We start from the raw sequence: 22,955 nt of genomic DNA on the forward strand, positions 1-22,955 counted from the left end.
TTCCTTGTACAAAGTAAAGGAAGTATTGTGATTACAAAAAATTTCAATTTTCAGATTTCAATGGAAATAGCCATTTTCATCATCCCTGAATTTATTTTGACTAGTTTTGGCGTGACATCTGTACGTACATATGTATGTATCTCTCATAACTCAAAAACGATTAGCCATAGGATGCTGAAATTTTTGATTTAGGACTGTTGTAACAAATAGTTGTGCACCTCTCTTTTTTGACTGCAATCAGTGGAACCAAAAGTTCCAAAAAAGCCTGAAATTCAAAAAATTTGGATTTTAGACTTTTTCTTAACTGCAGTAATAAGTTCTCATTGAGAACTTTTCAACGATATATCGTAAGTGGTATTTATTTTCATAGATTCCAGAGTTATAGCCAAATAAAATTTTAATTAATGAAATATTTGGATCTTAGAAGGGGAAGGCACATCGATTCAAATCAGACTTCATGTCTTTTTTTTAAATTTATATAAATTCATTTATTAATAATTATTAATCGCTGATTGTAAAAAAAATTTATAATAAACAATAATTCATTAATAAAAAAAAAAAATGTGAAAAAATATCAGAAGTTATTGATCACATAAAATTTTATGTACTTTTCATTTAAAAAAATAAACATGTATATGTAATTTAATAGGTATTCAAGGATGTCGTTGAAGTAATTTTTTTAAGTTTTTTTAGTATATATTTCATACATTCTTTTTTTAATCTAATAGATAATACAATCAGTTAATCTTTATTCATGCTCACCACATTCTTCTTGTTCACTTCTGTCCATACTTTACAGTGAAGACTCATCATTATATAGTTCCCTACAAAAATGTATACATTACATCTAATATTTCCTTTGCTTCTCATGTGGTCAATTATTACCGTCTTTCATTGATATTACATTATTATTGCCTAATTGTTATTTCTTAATTTATATAATTTTATACTTTGTTCTGCTTTTAAAGTATCTTCTACTTCATTCAACTTTTTCCTCAGCGTCCATCCCTTTCTTTTCTTTCTGATTAATTTATTTTCTAGCCTTATAATTTTATGGTTGCTGTCTGTACTTACTTTTTTCTCTATGTCAACGTCCTGTAAAATTACTTCTTATTTTCAGTAAAATAAAATATCTTATTTTTTATTTATTTATCCAGATTAAACCATGTTCATTTATTTTCTTCATTTTTTGTGAAAAATGTGTTCATTATGTATACATTACTTTCTTCAACAAATTCCATTGATTATTTTCCTTGTTCATTTCTTTCTTCTAAGCAAAATTGTGTTTCTCCCCTTTATTCATTTCTACTTTACTATTAAAATCTCCAAATGTTACAGCAAACTTACTGTTTATCTTCATTCAACACCATTCTCAAATTATCATAGAATTGTTCTGTCACCTTGTACTGATATTGGAGTCTGTGCATACACCTGCATCAATTTCAGCCATGATATTCCATTTTCCATTTTCTTTATTAATTAAAATATTCTGTGTCTATATACAATGCAGCTTATTATAGACTTAGTACTGCTTTTGTTAATTATAAATACTGTTCTATTCTGATTCCATTGACTATTAAGATATATTATAAAATAGGGTGATTTGATACAGTTTCAAAATTTAAAGTTCAGTTTTGCTTAGAATATATATTAGTAATTTTTGTTTTTATAAATAATAATTCTTATGACTGTTTTATCAAACCATGCAGCTGTCTTAGTATTTTTTCATTTCCTTTACTTTTTTTAAAAAATAAACTGTCTGTATCAAGTCATCCAAGGAAGGGAGTTAAATTGATAGACCATATAGTTTTCATTGAATATCATTCTAAAAGGTTGTTAGGGTGAATTGAGGCCAAGTTGATATTTTTAGAATATATTTATTGAAAACAAAACTGTACAGACTCGATGTACACAAGTAGAAGTACTAAGATACCTACTTTTAAGCAACCTTAAATTGTGTTAAATCAATTGTTAACAAAGTACAGTGTGAAATAAAAAAATTACCTCTTATTCTAGGTTTCCTAGGCATTTTGCTTTTTGAAGATATACCATGAAGATATACCACACTCAACTCCTCATTGTCTGGCCACACGAAAATAGCTTTATGATTTTTGTAGGGTTTTAAAATCTCACTTCTACAACCCTAAAAGTATCACTGAATTTTGAGATATGTATGACACTTTTGCTACATAACACTTATCATTTTTTGTAATTAAATGTTTCAACTTAAATAAAAATTCTTCTAATAATATAGATACTTAATCAGCAGCTGTAGGTTCTTGTTTTCCTCTTAATTCTTCCTCCACCATTTCTTCTCCAGAGTCATTGTCTGGATATATAACTTCTTTGTTGATCTCTCATCAGATTACTCTGATTCCAACTCACTGTACCTACATTTTTCCTAGGCTCAATTTCAAGCTAGTCTTTTCCAGCAGTTTTGGCCTTAGCATTTCCTTTCTATATTGCCAGCAAATTTTGAATTTGCTGCCGATTAACTGGAACAATTCCAGTTTTTCTAAAGCCACATTTAATGTTACTTTCATCTTTATCACTGATTCCCTCAAGAAGTTTTTTTACCATGGGAGGAAAATGAATTTTGCTCAATGAACCTTGGGTATCCTCATTTGAAAGAAAGGCTGCTACTTCATTTGAGAGGTTGAAAAAAAGCCTCATCAACCGACTATACTAAGTGAGTAGAATGCTTATGCAAAATTGTAAAAGAAATGTTGTTTTCAATGCAAGTTGTTACAACCTCTACTGAAAAGTGGCTTGGCAATTAAAACTCTTGGTCACAATTTTTTCTGAGATAAGGAAGGCCAGTGGTGAAGAACCAGTCTTAAAAATGTTTTTGGTTAAGCCACCCACTTTTCATGCCACCACAGAGAACTTCCTTTGGACCTTCTGTATGCCAAGTGTCATACAAGTTTTCTACTTATAGACAACATATACGAGCACCAATTGGCCGCCTCCACTGCAAGAAAGCATGATAGAGGTAGCAGATTTGACCAAGTCATTTACTTTCTCTGTGTGTTTTTGTCCTATTCAATAAATACCTTTTTTGCTGCCTGGATCATCTGTCAGGTTTGTTTCATCATAGTTCATAATACTACATGGAAACATTCCCCTAACCTCTAAATTATCAAAGTAACTATTTACAGTGTTCGCTGATGCAGCTGCAGTCTTTTTTTATGTTTTATGACACTGTTGTACTCAGTTGCTTTTCATGTCTTTTTAAAAATGACACAGTATTATCCTCACCTGGCAGGATTTTTAAACTTTATTTCATTTCATCCTGCTTTATCCAAATATCCTTCAATAGCAAGTTGAAGATCCATGTGATTTAGTGGAAATCTCCACTTAGCAAGCAAGATGATTTTATGTGAAAAAATTAATTATGTTTGTTTATTCATTACTATTAGATAATGATATTAGATCTTCAAAAATATAATTTATTTGTATAAAACTTTGTCCAGGACCAGTACTGCACTTTTACCTATACTATGCAAGCATTTTTTATTATAAAAAAAAACCTGTCTATAGGCCTACCAGTTAGAGCTGCTTACTTCACATCAGTTTATCTAGTCTCCCTTCCACATTTTTCCAAATAAATATTCTTTTATTTTCAAAAATATTTTTATTTTATTCTATTTTTTCAGACACATCTTGGTAAGTTTGCTTCCCTGATTGAACATCACTAATAGATTTTTCCAAGTCATTATTGTTTATAAGTTTCCTTGGTTTTGTTCCTGGAAGTTTTCTATAAAATCTCGGCACGAGTATTAGATCTGAAAACATAAATAATATTTTATGAACATGCATGTTCATGTCACCCCCAGCCATGCCAACCATGGAGTTCAAGTCAAGTCCAGTAGGGGTCAAATTTAAAAAAAATATTTTTTTTAAACAAGTGAAATTACAAAAATTGTAATGTTAAATCATTGATACTAATTGTATGACTTACCTTTTCACAAAAAAATGAAGTTAACAACAGTGTAGGAACTGTTTCAAACAAACAAAGTTTCTGGGAGTTAAAAAATTACAACTTTATGACCTTAATAACTGAGTTTATCAATTTGACAGCAAAGTGGGTGGAAAAGTTACAAACCAACTCAGCTGGTAGAATGACACCAGTTTATAAAAAATAACCCTTTGAAACTAAGTTTACTCAAACAGTTTGAGCAAAGGCTCCAACAAAAAATGCAATTTGTATGACTTCACTCCAGTGTATCAGATCACCCCATTTTATGATACAATTGGTTGATTTATTTTGTGCGGTTAAGAGGAATTCAAATAATGTTCAGCAGTTCACAAAGATATGATGTGTAATTGTATTTCATCATTACAGTTTATATAAATATTATTCTTCAATTTCAAATGTTGAATAAAATTTTTAAAAAATTCACAATCAGAATTAAAGAAGCAAAAGAAACATTGTCATTATTAAGAACTGAAATTTTCACGAACAAAATTGCAACTGTAAATGGAACAAGTACCACTGAGTAGAATATTTTTTTCTACTCTGAAATGTGTGGCTTCTCATTTCAGTTATGAGTCTCCCATTAAATGTGCTGGATATTTACATCACAAACCTCAGAATGTCATCTTTTTCAGTGTATACAGTAATAATAATCATATCTTTGTCAGTTTAGAAGAGGTTAACCAAGATAATGTGGACATGAGTAAGAAAACAAAACACATGATTTCAGATTGAAGGATACAAAAATGTTAGTCACTGATGCTGCTGAGTTGGAAGGACTATTTTAAGAAATTTCATAATCATCTGATTAATTGTAAGAAATCGCCAGTTGCTTCTTATTGTGAAGTAGTTAGTAGAGATGAATATTTGCAAAAGAGAATCTAGAAAGAGTTATCTTTATGTTGTCTAGTAGTGTTAACTCATATTATGATACCGCAATAAAAAGTCTCCTTCAATGTCTTCTGCAGCCCCTCATGGAATCTGATTTATCAGAATAAAAGATTTACAAATGTCACAAGATTCACTATGAGGGAAATGATGAAAGGACTAACCAAATGTGGCACTTCATTTTTCTTTAATTTATATTCTTTATATAGTTTTTCCTAGTTGTATAAATTAAAATGGGCTAAAAGTGGGTTTTTAATGTTTAACAGTGATGAGTTTTAAAAAATTTCAACTATTTGAGTCCTTGTGAAGGCAGTCATTTTTATAGGGATTTGAATGCTAGACTGTGGATACTGGTGTTCTTTGGTGGTTGGGTTTCAATTAACCACATGTCTCAGGAGAGGTCAGCCTGCAGCCTGAGTATTTTCAAGACTACACATTTACTGGTACATTTACAGTCAGATTGCACACAGATGCCTTGGCATCTCTGCAGAGTACTGTTGACATCATGTCACTGTGATGTTACTCAGTAACCCGGCATATATAAATAAATGCATAGCCTCTTTATCCAGGGTTTTTCCAGATTTAACACACTGTATCTTGTTTTAACCACATTATGTTCAAGCTTTTAACCTCTTGTATTCAGATTTTTTTCAGCTTTAATGGTTTGATTGAAGAATCTATTAGTTATTTCTAATTTTAATATAAATTACTAACTTTTAGCTAGTTATACTTATTTTTGGACAGTACACTACTTTCAACTGATTGTATCTATTTTTATCCAGTTTATTCAGACTAACCTTAAACCTGGTATTTTAATAGTAACAGATTTTATTCCATTTTTACTAATACTGTCCAATTTTCTTTGGTTCCATCAGTTATTAACTGGTTTTATCTAGATTTCCCCAGTTATGTCCACTTTTAACTAGTTTTATTTGGGTTTAAAACTTTCATGAATAGTACAACACTCAGTTAACTTTATTTGAAATTAAAATGTTAAAATTTCTATATAAAATAATAAAAGAGAAAAAATAATTTCTATTTATATTGTTTAATATTGAAATCCAGTCATCATTTACTAGTTTTTTACAGTAATTGTGTACTTTATTGCGTAATACAAATCTGTCCCTATAGCCCTTCAAGTAACGTGTGTTAAAATTTTAATTTGGACTATTGTGCATTTTATGATCACTTGATTATAAGTTTTAATACTATATAAATTTCTAGATGAAACCCACTATCAATCTCTCTCTCTCTCTCTCTCTCTCTCTATATATATATATATATATATATATATATAAACACTTTAATTTTTATATATATATACACACTTTTTTTTTTTTTGGAGGTAATAAAAACTCATTAAAAATCATTATTAAATTATAATAGTTATTATGATTAAAGTTAAACTACACAATTTAAAAATAATACAGAATTAGAAAATTAAAATCTATAAAAAATATCAATCAAGTAGTAGTAGTAGTAGTAGTAGTAATCAAGTAGCAGAATTCATAAAATTCAAACTTAACTGCTTGTTTAATATTCTTAATGCACAAAATAATTTTTTTAAAAATGAGGCGTTCTTTATGAGTCAGCTGCATACTTGGCAGCTAATCCTGAGAAAGGATAATGCTGCTAATGATCTAGTATAAGCTATGTTGAAATTAAGATCCTGCATGATAGTGTTAGTGTGTATTTTTCTTTATTCTTAAAAATAAGTTAACACACTAAACTCATTGCCCAATTCAAATTGCATTGTCTTTTTTGTTTAAATAGAGTCTTGTTAGCTGGAAAAATTTGTGTGGTGATTCCCTGGATATTTTCAGCTCAGTGCAATGGATCTTTGTTTAAAATTCTGAAAAACTGCGTAATACTTGCTATCTAGTAAGTTTTTTTTAAAAAGCTTAATATTATGGTATTTATGCTTTTTGTGTTTGTTCACATTAATGTTGGGAAAAGTTGAGTCAGTGAAAATAAAATTTTGTTGATTTGCTAAATAAAGAAGATAATTTTGCCTGGTCAAATACAATGAAGAATTCATTTTAACCACAACTATTGTGAAATAATCACTCAAGCAAAGTTTTTCTCAGTATAACAGAAAATGCTATTAATTATAATTAGGTTTTCATTATGTTTTTAAGATGATTTTATTCTTCAATAGATTTATTTGAATTTATATTGTACTAAAGTAAGAAATTCTGGTGTCTGTCATATAGGTGACTTTCTTCTACGTTTAAATTCAAATTATGCAATTCCAATAAAGCTTTTCTGAATTTACAGTTGCTTAACTCTTTTGGAAGACTGAACCTATTAATTAATTTTTGTTTTGTTAAAAATATCATCCATTTATCCAATGGTGTTTTAATTTGTTCCACTAGTTCATTAATATTTCTTCCATTAAACATTTTTGCAAATTTGTGAAGTTCAATGGTATGAATCTCAATATCAGTAAAAAACTGTACACCCACTTCTTCAGTAATAGGAAAAATGTTATGGTAATTAGAATTATTTTTAATACAATCACTAAACAGAAAATGTATTCCAATTCCTTTATAAACATCAACAAAATATAGAGAATCTTCTATCCTATTTGAAAATTTTGTTGACCAGTCATCTAGTCCTTTATTGTTATATATACCATCTTCCAATAGTTCAATCTGAAACCTGTATCTTCGTCCATTTTTACCTTTACCTTCTACTTCCAATAAGTTTAATTTATCAATTTTATAATATATCATGTCGTAACCATTAATTATACTTAATTCTTGCAGCTGGTGTTCCTCTGAAATTATTGAATTGAGTATCTCCATTAGAAGATCACTATTTTTTTCTACTCCAAACAGTTTCTTAAATACAATATCCACTGTTGGATTCAACTTTCCATCCTCATTAGAATCGCTTAATTGAAGTACAGTACTTAGGAGTAACATTTTTAGTGACATTGTAATAATTATTCTTTTATTTCTTTATTATACCTGTGATCTGCCCTTTTTTTTAGCGTGAGATTAATTTAATTTACTGAATCTATTTCAGGAATTACAGAAAATATTTTCTGAAACAAAAAGCAATATTACCATTTTTTTAGAATAAGTGACAAAACTGTAATATAAGTTTATGGTTGTTTTAACCAAATACTTCACAAAAAATCTTTAGAGCTTATTTAACAATAACTTATGTAATAACTTGAAGCTTTTTAATAACAATTAACTGTGTGATAACTGTGTGATTTAGTGAATAATGGTGTGTAAAGTTTGACTCTACAATTAAATCACATTAGTAGTTAGGCTTCTCATTACAAAATACACAAGAATATATTATCTATTATATTTATTAATTTTGACAGTTATATTTATAATTTAACAAAAATATTACTTAAAATTCCAATATTATTAATATTAAACATTATTTTTTTTACAACTTTTATTTCAAATGTCCATAAACTGTACTGTTGATGCAAAGAAAATTTCAGATTTTTTTTTAACATAAAAATGCATTTTTTATTTACATTTACCAGTCTTTACTGAATATGTATGCTAATAACAATATTAGTAGGACTAATAAGCAGTAGTAAGCAATTCTTAGCAGTAGTTACTATTTATGTAATTTGTTTTATCAGCATTATCTATGAAGCAGTTAACTGCCACTTCTCATTAGTTATTAGATTGGTGTGTATCTAGCCATTTTGTTTCAAAGCATAGCTTTGATCAACAAAACAATACAAACAGAAACAATGTACCAAAGATGTCACTAAATGGAAATAGTTATATTTTATCTAATGAATACGTAAAATTAAATTATGAGTGATAAGAGAAAATTAAACAAGCCATCTGACATACCAGTACAATGGCAGGGATATTATTATGATTTTTTCTCTTCTACAGGCATGGAAAAGGTGATGTCTGCTATATCAGTATTATTTAAGTGTTAATAATGAATTATCTGTTGTTTTTCCGTGTCACTAAAAAATGAAATAAAAAATGAAAAAATGATTTTATCATTAATTTTAAAATTATAAACCTAAACCTTTTTCAATTGGAGACCATTACTAATGTTTGTATATCACATACTGAAATGTACACTGACACTTCTTTCAATGATGGTTGACTATTAATCAACAATTAAGTGATAATTGCCAGTCCATTTGTAATGCAGCATCAGTAGGTTACTGATGCTTACTTAAGATTTAACAAGCAGAGATGGTATATGACACTACAGTAGCTATCATTGCACATGAGTGTATTGCTGGGTAAATACGGAAAGCTATGTGATATTCAGACAGATAAATAGTAATAACACTGAAATAGGAGTGGTGAATTAAGACCTATCTATTTTCTGAATTTTGCTTCTTGTAATGCAACTTTATCCCATTCTGTTTTTGAATGAAGTGAAATATTCTCACAAGAAGGGTTGAGTGAAGCTTTCCCTAAAAATATTTTCTTACGGGGACAACAATTCCTTCCTTAAAAAATATATTATACAATAGAATACTTACCATACTTGTACTAAATAGTAGACATCTTTGGATTCCTACCTGTACAATTGAAATCTGTTTTGTAAATTATTTAAAATTAAACACAACCTTCTCTTTAAGTCACAAAATACTCTTGATTATTATCAAAAGAAAAAATAACTAAGACAGTTTATTATCTGCTCTATTTATCCTGCTCTACAGGATATTTTAATAGATACATATGCATAACATTTTTAAAACAAACTTATGTGATATTAAAAATCTGTTTTTTTATTTAGGATGGTATTTGTATTCTTTATGATAAAGTTTTCCTTCCTAGAAATACATAATTAAGTTAGGATATGTGAAATTCAAAATTAAGGGTAAATATTATACTAAAAAATACATATGTAATAACTAATTAATAATAATAAATAAAATTTAATATTTATATAAGAAATGTTAACAGCTTAAATACTGTCCAAAATAATAAATTATTATACAGTATTTGTGACTGTACAAGTCACCCACAAAAATGGGCACATGTTGCCAAGGATGAAAAGCAACTAACTCATGCTAGACCTATTAGAAAAAATTAGAAGTGAAATGATTTACTGTAGCCTTCTTCACCAAGCTGAATATACTGTCGCATATTAGTATACCAAGCTCTTCAAAATGTATGTGAATTTAGCTCTACAACTGACACCCTCACTCTCTTCATCACAGATATTGGTTATATGTAATGAATATAGAAGAGTAACTCTATACATCCAGATTAAGTTGATTGTTTAATACAGTAACAAACTATTTCTGTTTTCTCATCTTATGTAGATCCATGCTGGATATTTGATGTGCTAGTGTCTATAAATACAGTTAATAAAAGCTAACTACTTAATGATTCTGCAACAACTGAACATCCCAGGAAGTAGCGTCCTAGGAATTTAGGGTACATAGTAACAATATTTATATTCAAATAAATTTAAAAAAACAAAATAAAAGTTAATATATTAACTTATTTTTTCTTTTTTAATTAAATTAACACAACATAACATGCACAAATACTTTAAATAAATATGCAGGGCTTCTAAGTCTCAAGAGATAAGTCTTTTCAGCGATCAGCCATACTTTGAGTTGAGTTAAGATACGGCTGACTTTATCTCAATCTGTTTCTGTTTCTTTTTATCTTTGTTTAGTCAAAATATTTTCAGGAATTACATGGAGATGTATGCAAATTGTTAAAGATACACACTTTTTATGTTTTAATTTTATTTATACAAGTAAATTTTTATTTGAATCATTAACATAATAAATGCATGGAATAATTTTTCACTAGTTTTCATGACTATTTTTTTTAGATGAAATGGTTTAATAATTTGCTAGGAACTATATAATTAGCTATTATGAGATTCAGTTTACTACTTTCAAGTATTCTCTTCTACTGTCGGAATCATTTTTCATATATGTGTCTATCACTAATCAATTCAGCAAAAGAATTTTTCAATTTTATATTTATATAAATTTATATTTTGTTAAACATTTTCTTTTGTTTTATAATATCAATGGATCTGTTTACAAAAAGTAAGAGATAATAAAAAATAAGATAATAAAAGAGATAATGTTTAAAAATAAGAGATAACTAATTTTTTTTTTGTCTTCAGTAATTTGACTGGTTTGATGCAGCTCTCCAAGATTCCCTATCTAGTGCTAGTCGTTTCATTTCAATATACCCTCTACATCCTACATCCCTAACAATTTGTTTTACATATTCCAAAGGTGGTCTGCCTACACAATTTTTTCCTTCTACCTGTCCTTCCAATATTAAAGCGACTATTCCAGGATGCCTTAGTATGTGGCCTATAAGTCTGACTCTTCTTTTAACTATATTTTTCCAAATGCTTCTTTCTTCATCTATGTGCCGTAATACCTCTTCATTTATCACTTTATCCACCCATCTGATTTTTAACATTCTCCTATAGCACCACATTTCAAAAGCTTCTAATCTTTTCTTCTCAGATACTTCGATTGTCCAAGTTTCACTTCCATATAAAGCGACACTCCAAACATACACTTTCAAAAATCTTTTCCTGACATTTAAATTAATTTTTGATGTAAACAAATTATATTTCTTACTGAAGGCTCGTTTAGCTTGTGCTATTCGGCATTTTATATCGCTCCTGCTTCGTCCATCTTTAGTAATTCTACTTCCCAAATAACAAAATTCTTCTACCTCCATAATCTTTTCTCCTCCTATTTTCACATTCAGTGGTCTATCTTTGTTATTTCTACTACATTTCATTACTTTTGTTTTGTTCTTGTTTATTTTCATGCGGTAGTTCTTGCGTAGGACTTCATCTATGCCGTTCATTGTTTCTTCTAAATCCTTTTTACTCTCAGCTAGAATTACTATATCATCAGCAAATCGTAGCATCAGCAAATAACTAATAAGTATTATTTTTACTCAGTATTGGGATTTTGTATAACCTCATTCTATGTGATAATATTTATAAACAGTTCAGCAAATTTGTTCTTTTAGTAGAGTGAAATTTTATTTTCAATTTATCTTTATTACTTACAGTATTAGTTTTATTCATCCTAATGTTTTAATTACGGGTTTCATCACTCTGTATAAAAAAAAGTCCTGTTGAAGCAGAAATTTCTGTGAAAATCCTTAACCAAAATAATGAATAAAACCAGTTTGTGTTAAAAAAAAATAGTTTTTAAAAAAGTAATAATATTCTTGATCATTATCTATGTGCATGTTCCAAAAATATTGGTTTTATAATTGTATCCACTAGTATCTAATAATATTAAAATGAAAGAAAATGAGAATGAAATTACACAACAAAATTTATTACCAAGTATATTTTTGGTGCTTAAGTGTGTTAAACATGAATAGTATTATTTTGAAGTTTAAGAAATTAGATCATGATAACAAAATCTATTGTACATTATGAAACTGATACTGTACTTATCCTTGAAAATTTAATACAGCATTTAATTACTGATGCTATGTAGAAAATTCTTTAGTTATGAATTAAATGATTTTTATTCTGTTACAATGACATTAAGTCTGTCATTCAGCTTACACTACCTTTCTAGAATTCACAGATAGAAGGAATGATTGTTATTCTAGGTAAGGATATGAATGATGCTTTTGGTAATGATATTAAGCATATAACTAGTGTGCTTTGTTTTAAATAAAATATTTATTTATGTTAAGGTACTGTAAGGAGGAAGTCTTATTTATGTATAACTAAAGCTGCTTAATTGTATGGAGGATCAAGACTGAAAGACTGTTGTTGAGACTACACCATTAAATTCATGCAAACAAAAACATTAAAAAATGCATTACTTTAATTATTATCACAATATCTTTTTATCTACTTTTCGAAGAAAAGTACGGTATTGGTTTTGATCTCATGCTGGAAGTGGAGGGGTGAAAATGAATTTTCTTTATGTTTTGGGGTATGAGGAGTAAAAAAATACCCTTTACTTAAAACTTTAAGTAAAGTTTTAAGTTTTTTATGTATAAGGGGCCCATTTATAACTTTTTGTGACTCAAATATCTCCAAAACTACGGGATTAATTTCACTGAAATTTACTTATGTTTTAATAGTGTATTTGAAGATGTGCATGTAAAAATTTATTAAAGATTGGTTGAGTCATTCTGAGTTAAACAAATTTAAGGTTATGTTGACTGTGTAGTGGTATTATTTTTCATATGCATTTATGCAGTGAGTCACAGTAGTAACTAGTTTTTTTTTATAATTTTTTTTTAGTTTTAATTGCAGTGCTTTTTTAAGGTGTAACTATTTTTTTATGGATCAAAAGAAATAGAATAAAATAATGAAAAGTCATTCTTCTTACACGAACTACACAAGAATTTTGTTTTTTAGATATAGTGAATTAATTATACTCTATAGTAATTACTTACTATCCAAATAAGTAAAATATGCTTTGAGAAAATCTATTTAGAGACCTTAATCCAGTCCTTACCTCAGTTCCTCAGTGGATTAATATCTTGAAAAGATCTTCTGTAGTCATATTTTTAAGTATTAAGAAAATGATTAATTTTATTTTTTTCTAAAAGTTTAAGTCTCATTTTGTCATGTTGATCTGTAAATTGTGATACTACTTGAAAAAGTATTTATTTATTTAAGGTTCAGTTTGTTTTTCATTATATGTAACATTTATTATTGTAATTGTATTTTCCATAATTTTTTTATATACATTTTTTAATATTAGTAAAATACTAATTATTTTCATGATTCTTTATTCATTAATCAGTCAAGACGTTTTAAAATGTATTGTAAAAAACATGGTGATTTATTTTTTATACATACAATAACTTGTTAAATTACTTTTTATTTTAAACAATAAAACAATTTTGGTGTTTATCATATATATGATATTCCTCCATATTAAATGTCAACTTATACAATTCTGTCATACTTTTGTTAAAAACAGTATCTTGTAGACCTTTTGGAAAATTGTATTTATCAATTATTTTTTGTTTTGTGAAAAATATCATCCATCTATCCAGTGGTGTTTTTATAACTCTAACTATATCATTAATTTTCTTGTAATTATAAATATTTGCAAATTTACATAGTTCTATTGTATGTAATTCAATATCTAAGGAATATTTGATGCCATCTTCCTTAAAAAAAAAATTGTTGTGATACTTTGAGCTATTAAAACAATCCTTTATTAGAAAATGAATACTTACACCCCTATATACTTCAGGAAAGTAAATGAAATCCTCAATTCGCTTTGTAAATTGACGAGACCATTTACTCAGACTTTTCTTGTTATATTTTCCTTTGTTCATTAGTTCTATCTGGATTTTATACTTTCTACCTTTTTTATCTATCCCATCAGCTTCCAACAAATTTAATTTATCTATTTTAAAATGAACCATATTATAACCATTAGTAATTGTTAAATTTTCCATCTGATGTTCTTTGTCAACAATTGAGTTAACGATATCCATTAATAGTATAACATTTTTTGGTACTCCAAATAACTTTTTAAAAACAATATCAACTGTTGGATTTAGTTTTACATCAACATCAGGCGTTTGTTGTGCAAAAGAACAAAATATAAAAGAAAAGATATATATTTTAGTTAGCATCCTTTTTTTTTATTTTAGCAGTATTGTTATAATTACTTTGAAGTTTAAAAGAAATATTTATTTTCTGCAACAAAATTAACAAATATAACCTTTAATCAGCCTGGCTTATTTTGTAACATGCCATTTTAAGTTATTGTTGAGCTTTTTGTACTTATGGAGAAAATTTAAATTTCATTTAAATATTGTATGTATGTAATTTAATAGGTGTGCAAGGAAGTCATGTGGTGTCCAGATAAAATTTTTTTCTTAATAAATGATAATATTTGTATTTGCTAATTTTTTTAATTTTAAAAACGAATTATTTACTATCAGAACTTTTTCATTAGATATAAGGTTATATATTCTACCATCTAGTATAATTTTTTCCAATAAAAGAAAGTATCTACGTTTTAAAAATATGATAAATCTTACGCTACAGCTGTAAAACTGTATTGTTAATCTATAAGATCTGTTACTTTAACAAAAAGGTAATGACTACTTTTATTAATCCAATAGAATCATGGGATTACATCTTTGTCTCACAAAAAAATTGTGGAACAAATGCTGTAAAAACTTCATAATAGTTAACTGTATAGAATAGGTTCATTAAATATCATTACAAAGAACTTTTTTTGAAATTTATTATCTGTTACAGGTATCTGGAAATTGTACTTAGAATAAATTTAACATTTGATGAGAAAAATTAGAAAAAAATTTAAACTAATCTTCATTAATGCTGAGATAATTGCAGTTTTCTAACATGAACTCTGCATCACCTCCTCATAGGATTTTCCTGCTGGTGAGTTAAACAAATCTTAAACCTCATTTTATAGCATTTCATCATCATTAAATCACTTACTTGAAAATCATTTTTTTAAACTGGAGAAACATATAAAATATTTCTTGCATTCTTAAGACAATCACAGATTGTTACAAAAAGTGAGTTTTTACTCACTTTTTGTGGGTTAGCTGTTCTGTTTAGTTGAATTTGATTGATAAATAACAAAAACTGAACATAAAATTTCAGCATCATGGAATGATATTGAGATATACTTAATGACTCTAGGAACGCTATTAACAGAATAGTACAATTAATTAATATAGTGCTAAGCCAAAAAAATTCTTACTTTCTGATATGTTTTTTTTTATAAATGTGTTATTTGGCTTAATTGAAATGAATAGTGCTGTTACAACATCATTAAAATGCTGTCATTGAAACAATAGGAATTAATCGATTATTTATGTTTTGTTTAGTTATGAAATAATCTTGTAAGATATGTACAGTTAACCCACTGGGTTGGTCTAGTGGTGAATGCATCTTCCCAAATCAGCTGATTTGGTAGTCGAGAGTTTCAGGGTTCAAGTCCTAGTAAAAGCAATTACTTTTATATGGATTTGAATACTAGATCGTGGATACCAGTGTTCTTTGGTGGTTGAGTTTCAATTAATCACACATCTCAGGAATGGTCGAACTGAGTCTATAGAAGAGTACACTTCATTTACACTCATACATATCATGCTCATTCATCCTCTGAAGTAATACCTGAATGGTAATTCCCAGAGGCTAAATCAGCAAAAAAAACAACATATGTAGTTAAATTTATTATTGTAAGTTTGTTTTTAACTTGATTATTTTGTATCTTTTTGGCCCTGTAATTTAAAAAATATCCCTGTTTTCAGTAATCGTAGCTAATATGCATTAAATTAACATTACAGTGCATTAACTAAAATGTACTAGACTGATTAAAATTCAGTTTTGTTACTCTGGGTCATGAGAATTTAGGATTGTATTAAGGGATTGTCCCTAAAGGGAAACATTGCTCACCTGTACTTCCATGAAACTACTGACCAAAATGAAATTAAATATCTTTCCAAGAAACACAAAACTAATTCATATCAAAGATATAATCTGTATATTCCTTCTTTCTTCTATTAAACTAGGTTCCTTAGGTGTAATCTCTTAATTAAGTCTGAGAAATATTATTTATTTGGTTGCTTAATTGTCTCCCATAAATTCATCCATAAAGTCCAGAGAAATATCTTTTGAAACATGAGGAATCTATTACGTAGATAATATATTTAAAAAATCCAAACGTTTAATAAATTTTAACAATATGGAAAAGCCTTTCGCCTTTGGCTTTGATGGACTGTATGAAAACTTCTTGGGCTATAGTAATAAACTGCTAACATTGTTGAATAACATTTCAGCAAATAATTTTAATATCATCAGCAAAGATTAAGAGTCAGAAAGGGAATTAAGTTTTTCACATACATAATGACAAAGGTGTCAAGGAGCGCTGCATTTGTCAGTGACAACTTTATAAATTATAATCACATTAAAAATATATAATGAAGTAGTTATTTATCAATCTTTATTAATACTTTAAACATTTGGAAAATTTTTTCTTGAGTGTATGAACAATGTATTTTGTGATATTTTTATTTTAATAAATTAATGTATACAATTTTTCATTTTAAATTAAATTATATTTCTATTATATAAAAAATAAAATAAATTACAGTTTATAGATAAATATTTTTCAAGATGTTGGATTTTGATGACATCTCTATTTTGCTGTTGACTACATTTAGTAGGATATTTTTACTCATTTATTTTGGTAAGAGCATCAAAATAATGAGGGTTTTAAATAAAAGTGCATGTTTCAAGATTGTATTTATAATATTTTGGTTGGATTTGTTTAATTTAAAAAGTTTAGTTTCCTTTTGCTATTTATCTTTTTATCCTAACTGTTGTTAATAAAATGCATTCCCCAGATGTGGGGGATAGCTGCAAAATGTGATTTTTCAAAATATGCGGTAATGAATTAGCAATGTTGGTCCTAAGATGTGGTAGTTATCAAGATCATGATTATGTCTCTATATAATACAAAGAATTAAAATATCACAAGTTTGGGCCACTTTCAGAAAAGCTAAGGCTCATTATTGGCATCACTTCTACTAATTTAGCAGGAACTTTGAATGTAATGAGCACTTATTGTAGTAATATTCAAGTTAATAGTTAGTTTCACCTCAATTTGATTCATGGTAGGGAATTCCACCCAAAGCTATGTGTAGACCCTGGCTTTTTCACTATAACTGGAAGATCAGGAACCAAGGTATGAATATTGAAGTTAGCAAAGAAGAGGAAGAAGAGAAAGTGGCAGAAGATAAGTAGGTTTATTAATGTTGAGAGTAACAATAATAAATGTAATAGAAATAAAACAATAAATGGAAAGAAAGATAGGAGAGTTGATAAAAGAATGTTACATTGTTTTGGAGTGCTGGTGAAAGGCAAAAAATTGGATGAAAAGTGTAGATAAAAAAAAATGTTGTTAATAGAGAGAAAGAAATTGAGTGTTTGGATGATTTTATAATAATAAAAACCGAGAATTAAGTTTTGTGATACTTGTAGGATGTTTATCTACGATCACTTTCTACGAGTAGATAATCAAGAGGAAAAGAATAAATTATTTCTGGAAAAAGAGAGAAATAGAGATGGTTAGTAAAAAAAAAATGACTATTATTGGAAATCTAGATACAAATTTTGAAAGGAAAGACACAGTAGGACCTTTTGGTAAAGGACCAGAAGATGAACAAGGAAAAATATTAATTGAGTTTTGAGGTAGGAATAGATTGATTGTCTTAGGGTAATGCATGATTTTACTAAAAGGAATGAAATAGAATAACGAGGTATGGGTTAGTTGACAGAAGAAGCAATGCACTTTTTGATAGCCTTCTCATAGAAAAAAAAGAGTTATCTCATAGGAATTATAAAGGTCTAAAATGTTTTCACTTATAATTTCTTGCACCTGTCTTCTTCCTCAAGGTGTGTGTAGAATGTTTGAAGACATAATATCAAGAAAAAACTTATTAAATAAAAAATCTTAGATATCACAAAGTTATACAAGATGTTATTTTCGTCAAGATCTTAGGTTGGTGTAGTGAATTTGAAAGAAGGAAGTGTTGCTAGATTACAAGAATCTTTGGAAAAAAATAAAAGTCTTGAGGTTTAAAGAAACAGCAAACAAAGAACATGTGTAGGAAGTAATCAAAAGTTTATTAACAAGGTAACAGAGGGAACTGATGAGGAAAATAAAATTTTAAGGAGGCATTTCTGGATAATGTAAAAGATTCATATTATATCAAGTGGGGAATGAAAAGAAGGAAACACGATGATGGAAGGGAGAGTGAAGTAAGCCATAAGAAGGAAAAAAGAAGCATGGACAAGTAGAGAAAGTATTTAGGTAAGAAGACTAGGAAGCAAAAATTAGTTGTAAGTTGTTAGTAAAGGAAGAAAAGAAGATTTTTAGATAGAACTGAAAGAAACATTGGTATGGATTGTCAAGACAGGAATGACAAGATCTATCTGGAATAAAAGGAAAAACGGGAGTAGAGAGTTTGATAGTCACATATGGTCTAGGGGAATTAATAGTTGATATGAGAATTATTAGTTGAGTATCTGAGAAGAAAAGATTAGAAGCTTTTGAAATGTTGTGCTATAGGAGAATGTTAAAAATCAGATGGGTTAAAAATCAGATGGACAAATGAAGAGGTATTGCGGCAAATAGATGAAGAAAGAAGGATTTGGAAAAATATAGTTAAAAGAAGAGACAGACTTATAGGCCACATAATAAGGCATCCTGGAATAGTCGCTCTAATATTGGAAGGACAGGTAGAAGGAAAAAATTGTAAAATTGTAGGCAGGCCACGTTTGGAATATGTAAAAGAAATTGTTAGGGATGTAGGATGTAGGGGGTATACTGAAATGAAACGACTAGCACTAGATAGGGAATCTTGGAGAGTTGCATCAAACCAGTCAAATGACTGAAGACAAAAAAAAAAAAATGAGAATTATAATATTGAGGTGGGAAAAATTCTTTGAGGAATTATTAAATGTTGGTTGGAGAATTACAGGGAAAGAAGAAGAAGAGGATATAATAATTAAAGGCAGAAATTCAAACAGGAACATATGCTTGATAGCAGTGGAAACAGGATGAAACTATGAAGGGCTTTATAATTTGGAGTAATTTCAATGTGAAGTTTTAAGAAGTACCATGAAATTCAGAGTGCTCTGGTTAAGTAGCCATGAAGGTGGTTTCTAGGTACAAGATAATTATGAAAGATTAGAATAAAGGTATGACTCTTCTTATTTTGAGAAATAAACTAATCAAAACAATTATTTGCTTGATCATATACATTTCTCTCTGCAGCCATCAGATATACTTTATCTAGTTCATTCAGAACTTTCCTAAATACTTTATCATCAAATTTTTTTGGTAAAAGATATTTATTTAATAATTTTCGTCTTGTAAAAAATATCATCCATTTATCTAATTGAGTTTTTATTATTTTTAGGAGACTTCTTATAGTCAACTTGTCTTTATATTTATCATAAAATTTTTTAAATTCTATAATATGAAGTTCTAAGTTTGTACTAACATTTTTATTGATTGGTACATAAAATTTATTGTGATAATCAGATGAATTTTTTATACAATAATCTGTAAGAAAATATATACCAATTCCTTCATAAATTGAATAAAAGTTATCATACTGTTCGATATATTTTGAAAACGTTGTTGCCCACTTATCTATACTATCTGTGGTGTAATTAAAATCACTTAAAAATTCTATTCTAAATTTATATAACATTCCATCATTTCCTTTACCTTCAGCAGCTACTATATCTAATTCTTCATGTAAGAAATTTACATTATATGAGTTTAATAACATAATATCAATAATTTTATGCTCCTTATCTACAATTGAATTAATTAATGCTTTTAATAATTTAATATTTCCTTCATTTGAAAATAGTTTTTTAAAAATTATGTGAACCGTAGGATTTAATCTTTCTACTGAATGACAACTTATAAAAATGTGTAAAATATAGAATGTTATACAATAAATTTTATACATTTTCTTGACAATATTAATAAAGATTCAGGCTACATGTAAATAATTTTGTTAAATTAAAAAAAAAAAAATTTACCATTTTTAGTTAAACAATAAATTTTTAAATTATTTCAGTATTTACTTATGTTAAAAGTGATCACTTTTTAATTACACTTTAAATTACTTTTTGGTTTGTCTTATAACTGATATTTGAAAGAGCCATAAATATTATTTTTTTATCCAGAGTAGTTATTTCATAAAAATAAGTCTTTAATTAAAATTTATGTACTTACTCAATAAATGTAACTCAGTCTATCCATAATAACACAATTTTGTTAAAAGTGAATGATATTATAATATTTTGTTAAATGTTAATAATTAAATAATATATTTTATAATTTTACAAGCACTTATTCATCAATAATATTGTCAGTACTCTTCTTTCAATGCTTCATCAAATAATAAAATGTTTTCTTTGATTTGCTACTTTTTTTATGGTTAATCAATTTTTGTTTTGTTTTCCACTTGCATTATGTTTATGATTTCATTGTTTTTACAAGAGATAATTTTTTGTTTTAAATTAAACAAATTTTCACACAAATTCTTTTATAAAATGAATACTTGTATCAGACAAAATAGCATATAATTCCTTTTAAATTAAATTTAAAGTAACATTTTTTTCTAAATGTAACTTAAAAAACAAAGTCAAATATAATTTTGTTTCACTATTAGCATTTAAAATTCACATAAACTTTTCTAAATAATCATGATAATTACAGTAAAATTATCTGATATAAAAAATATTTGATTTATTGTGATAATAATCTTTCCATTTTTATATTCATGTAATTTAACTGATTAAATATAGATAATAAAACTATTTTAAATTAATAAGAAATAATGCTGCTATTTATTTTTTTTCTAATATCTTTAGTTTCTAAAAAAAACATTTTTGGTTTTGAAAACACTTGGGCAGTTCTTCTAGCACATTTCTTTTGTTCTCCATATGTAAAAATTAGTTCAGTCCTTTCTTCCAGATTTTAAGTCATTTTAGTGAGACAAATTTATTAAAGACAAAAATTGAAAAGCCAAATGGTAGAACAATAACACAAATCAAATGCCAATTTTAACTAAAGAACACAATTTAAATAAGACAGATGAAATAAATACAATTAACACTTTTTGCCATTACAGCATGAAAGAAAACAATTTGCAAAAATTTACCATAGAAACTAAGATCTCAATAATTGGCAGAAAATTATAACCTCTTTTAAGAAGGTAATCAATTTTTCAATATGTTACCAGCAGAGAAGTAGTACCTTATTGTTGGTTTTTCGTATGTTAAACTATAGAAGAACTGCCCAAGTGTTTAATGAATGGCATCCAAATAAAAATGTTTCACATTCTTACATTGTAAAACTTGTAAAAACATTCTAAGAAATGGAATATGTCATGAATAAGAAACGTGCAGGGCAAAAGGTTTTAGATGAATTATTTTTGGGTTAAATCTTGGAAAATGTAGTAGCAAATTCTAAGAGCTCAATTCGTAAAATATCCTGTAAAACTGGGGTTTCTTATGGTTCTGTTTTCACTATTTTAAAACTAAATAAGGGTAAAAATAAATTTTACCCGTATAAAATTCAACTGCATCAAGAACTGAATGAGGATGATGCTGACAGAAGGATTGAATTCTGTGAAGTATTTGTAGGGATGTAACTTAAATAAAAGAAACTTAGAGAAGAGTATTCTTTAAGATAAAAGAAACTTAAATAAAAGAGTTATACGGAGGAAATTTATTAGAAAATGGTGTTATAGAGGAAGAAGAGGAAGTTGAGGAGGATGAAATGGGAGAAACAATACTGAGATCTGAATTTAAGAGAGCATTAAAAGATTTAAATGGCAGAAAGGCTCCTGGAATAGACGGAATACCTGTAGAATTACTGCGCAGTGCAGGTGAGGAAGCGATTGATAGATTATACAAACTGGTGTGTAATATTTATGAAAAAGGGGAATTTCCGTCACCTTCAAAAAAAGTGTTATAGTAATGATACCAAAGAAAGCAGGGGCAGATAAATGTGAAGAATACAGAACAATTAGTTTAACTAGTCATGCATCAATAATCTTAACTAGAATTCTATACAGAAGAATTGAGAGGAGAGTGGAGGAAGTGTTAGGAGAAGACCAATTTGGTTTCAGGAAAAGTATAGGGACAAGGGAAGCAATTTTAGGCCTCAGATTAATAGTAGAAGGAAGATTAAAGAAAAACAAACCAACATACTTGGCGTTTATAGACCTAGAAAAGGCATTCGATAACGTAGACTGGAATAAAATGTTCAGCATTTTAAAAAATTAGGGTTCAAATACAGAGATAGAAGAACAATTGCTAACATGTACAGGAACCAAACAGCAACAGTAACAATTGAAGAACATAAGAAAGAAGCCGTAATAAGAAAGGGAGTCCGACAAGGATGTTCCCTATCTCCGTTACTTTTTAATGTTTACATGGAACTAGCAGTTAATGATGTTAAAGAACAATTTAGATTCAGAGTAACAGTACAAGGTGAAAAGATAAAGATGCTACGATTTGCTGATGATATAGTAATTCTAGCCGAGAGTAAAAAGGATTTCGAAGAAAC

At 27.8% G+C, this 22,955-nt stretch overlaps 2 protein-coding genes across 4 annotated transcripts in view; one reads left to right on the forward strand and one right to left on the reverse strand.

The window, feature by feature from the left end:
- Positions 1-6,212: 6,212 nt before the first annotated feature.
- On the reverse strand, positions 6,213-21,076 carry LOC142332682 (uncharacterized). 3 transcript variants are annotated; one of them, XM_075379270.1, is made up of 2 exons: positions 20,613-21,076; positions 6,213-7,913 (listed from the first exon to the last, which is right to left on the reverse strand). In XM_075379270.1, exon 2 carries the CDS (start codon positions 7,801-7,803, stop codon positions 7,045-7,047), a length of 759 nt encoding a protein of 252 aa, XP_075235385.1. In that variant the 5' UTR covers positions 7,804-7,913; positions 20,613-21,076; the 3' UTR covers positions 6,213-7,044. The 3 variants fall into 3 exon arrangements, with proteins under 3 accessions (XP_075235385.1, XP_075235386.1, XP_075235390.1); XM_075379271.1 differs by lacking the exon at positions 20,613-21,076 and adding an exon at positions 13,308-13,499; XM_075379275.1 differs by lacking the exon at positions 20,613-21,076 and adding an exon at positions 9,354-9,597.
- LOC142332709 (calcyphosin-like protein) overlaps positions 15,170-22,955 on the forward strand; it is a 170,276-nt gene continuing 162,490 nt past the window's right edge. The window contains exon 1 of the mRNA XM_075379288.1: positions 15,170-15,223. Coding sequence (XP_075235403.1) covers positions 15,185-15,223 — 39 coding nt within the window. The 5' untranslated portion in view covers positions 15,170-15,184. The remainder of the gene's footprint in view (positions 15,224-22,955) is intronic.

The sequence above is a fragment of the Lycorma delicatula genome, chromosome 1 (genome assembly GCF_047948215.1).
Source record: "Lycorma delicatula isolate Av1 chromosome 1, ASM4794821v1, whole genome shotgun sequence".
Lineage (NCBI taxonomy): Eukaryota > Metazoa > Arthropoda > Insecta > Hemiptera > Fulgoridae > Lycorma > Lycorma delicatula.

Bases quoted from the DNA above. Each gene is read 5' to 3' on its own strand.
- LOC142332682 (XM_075379270.1), bottom strand. From the start codon at position 7,803: ATGTCACTAAAAATGTTACTCCTAAGTACTGTACTTCAATTAAGCGAT.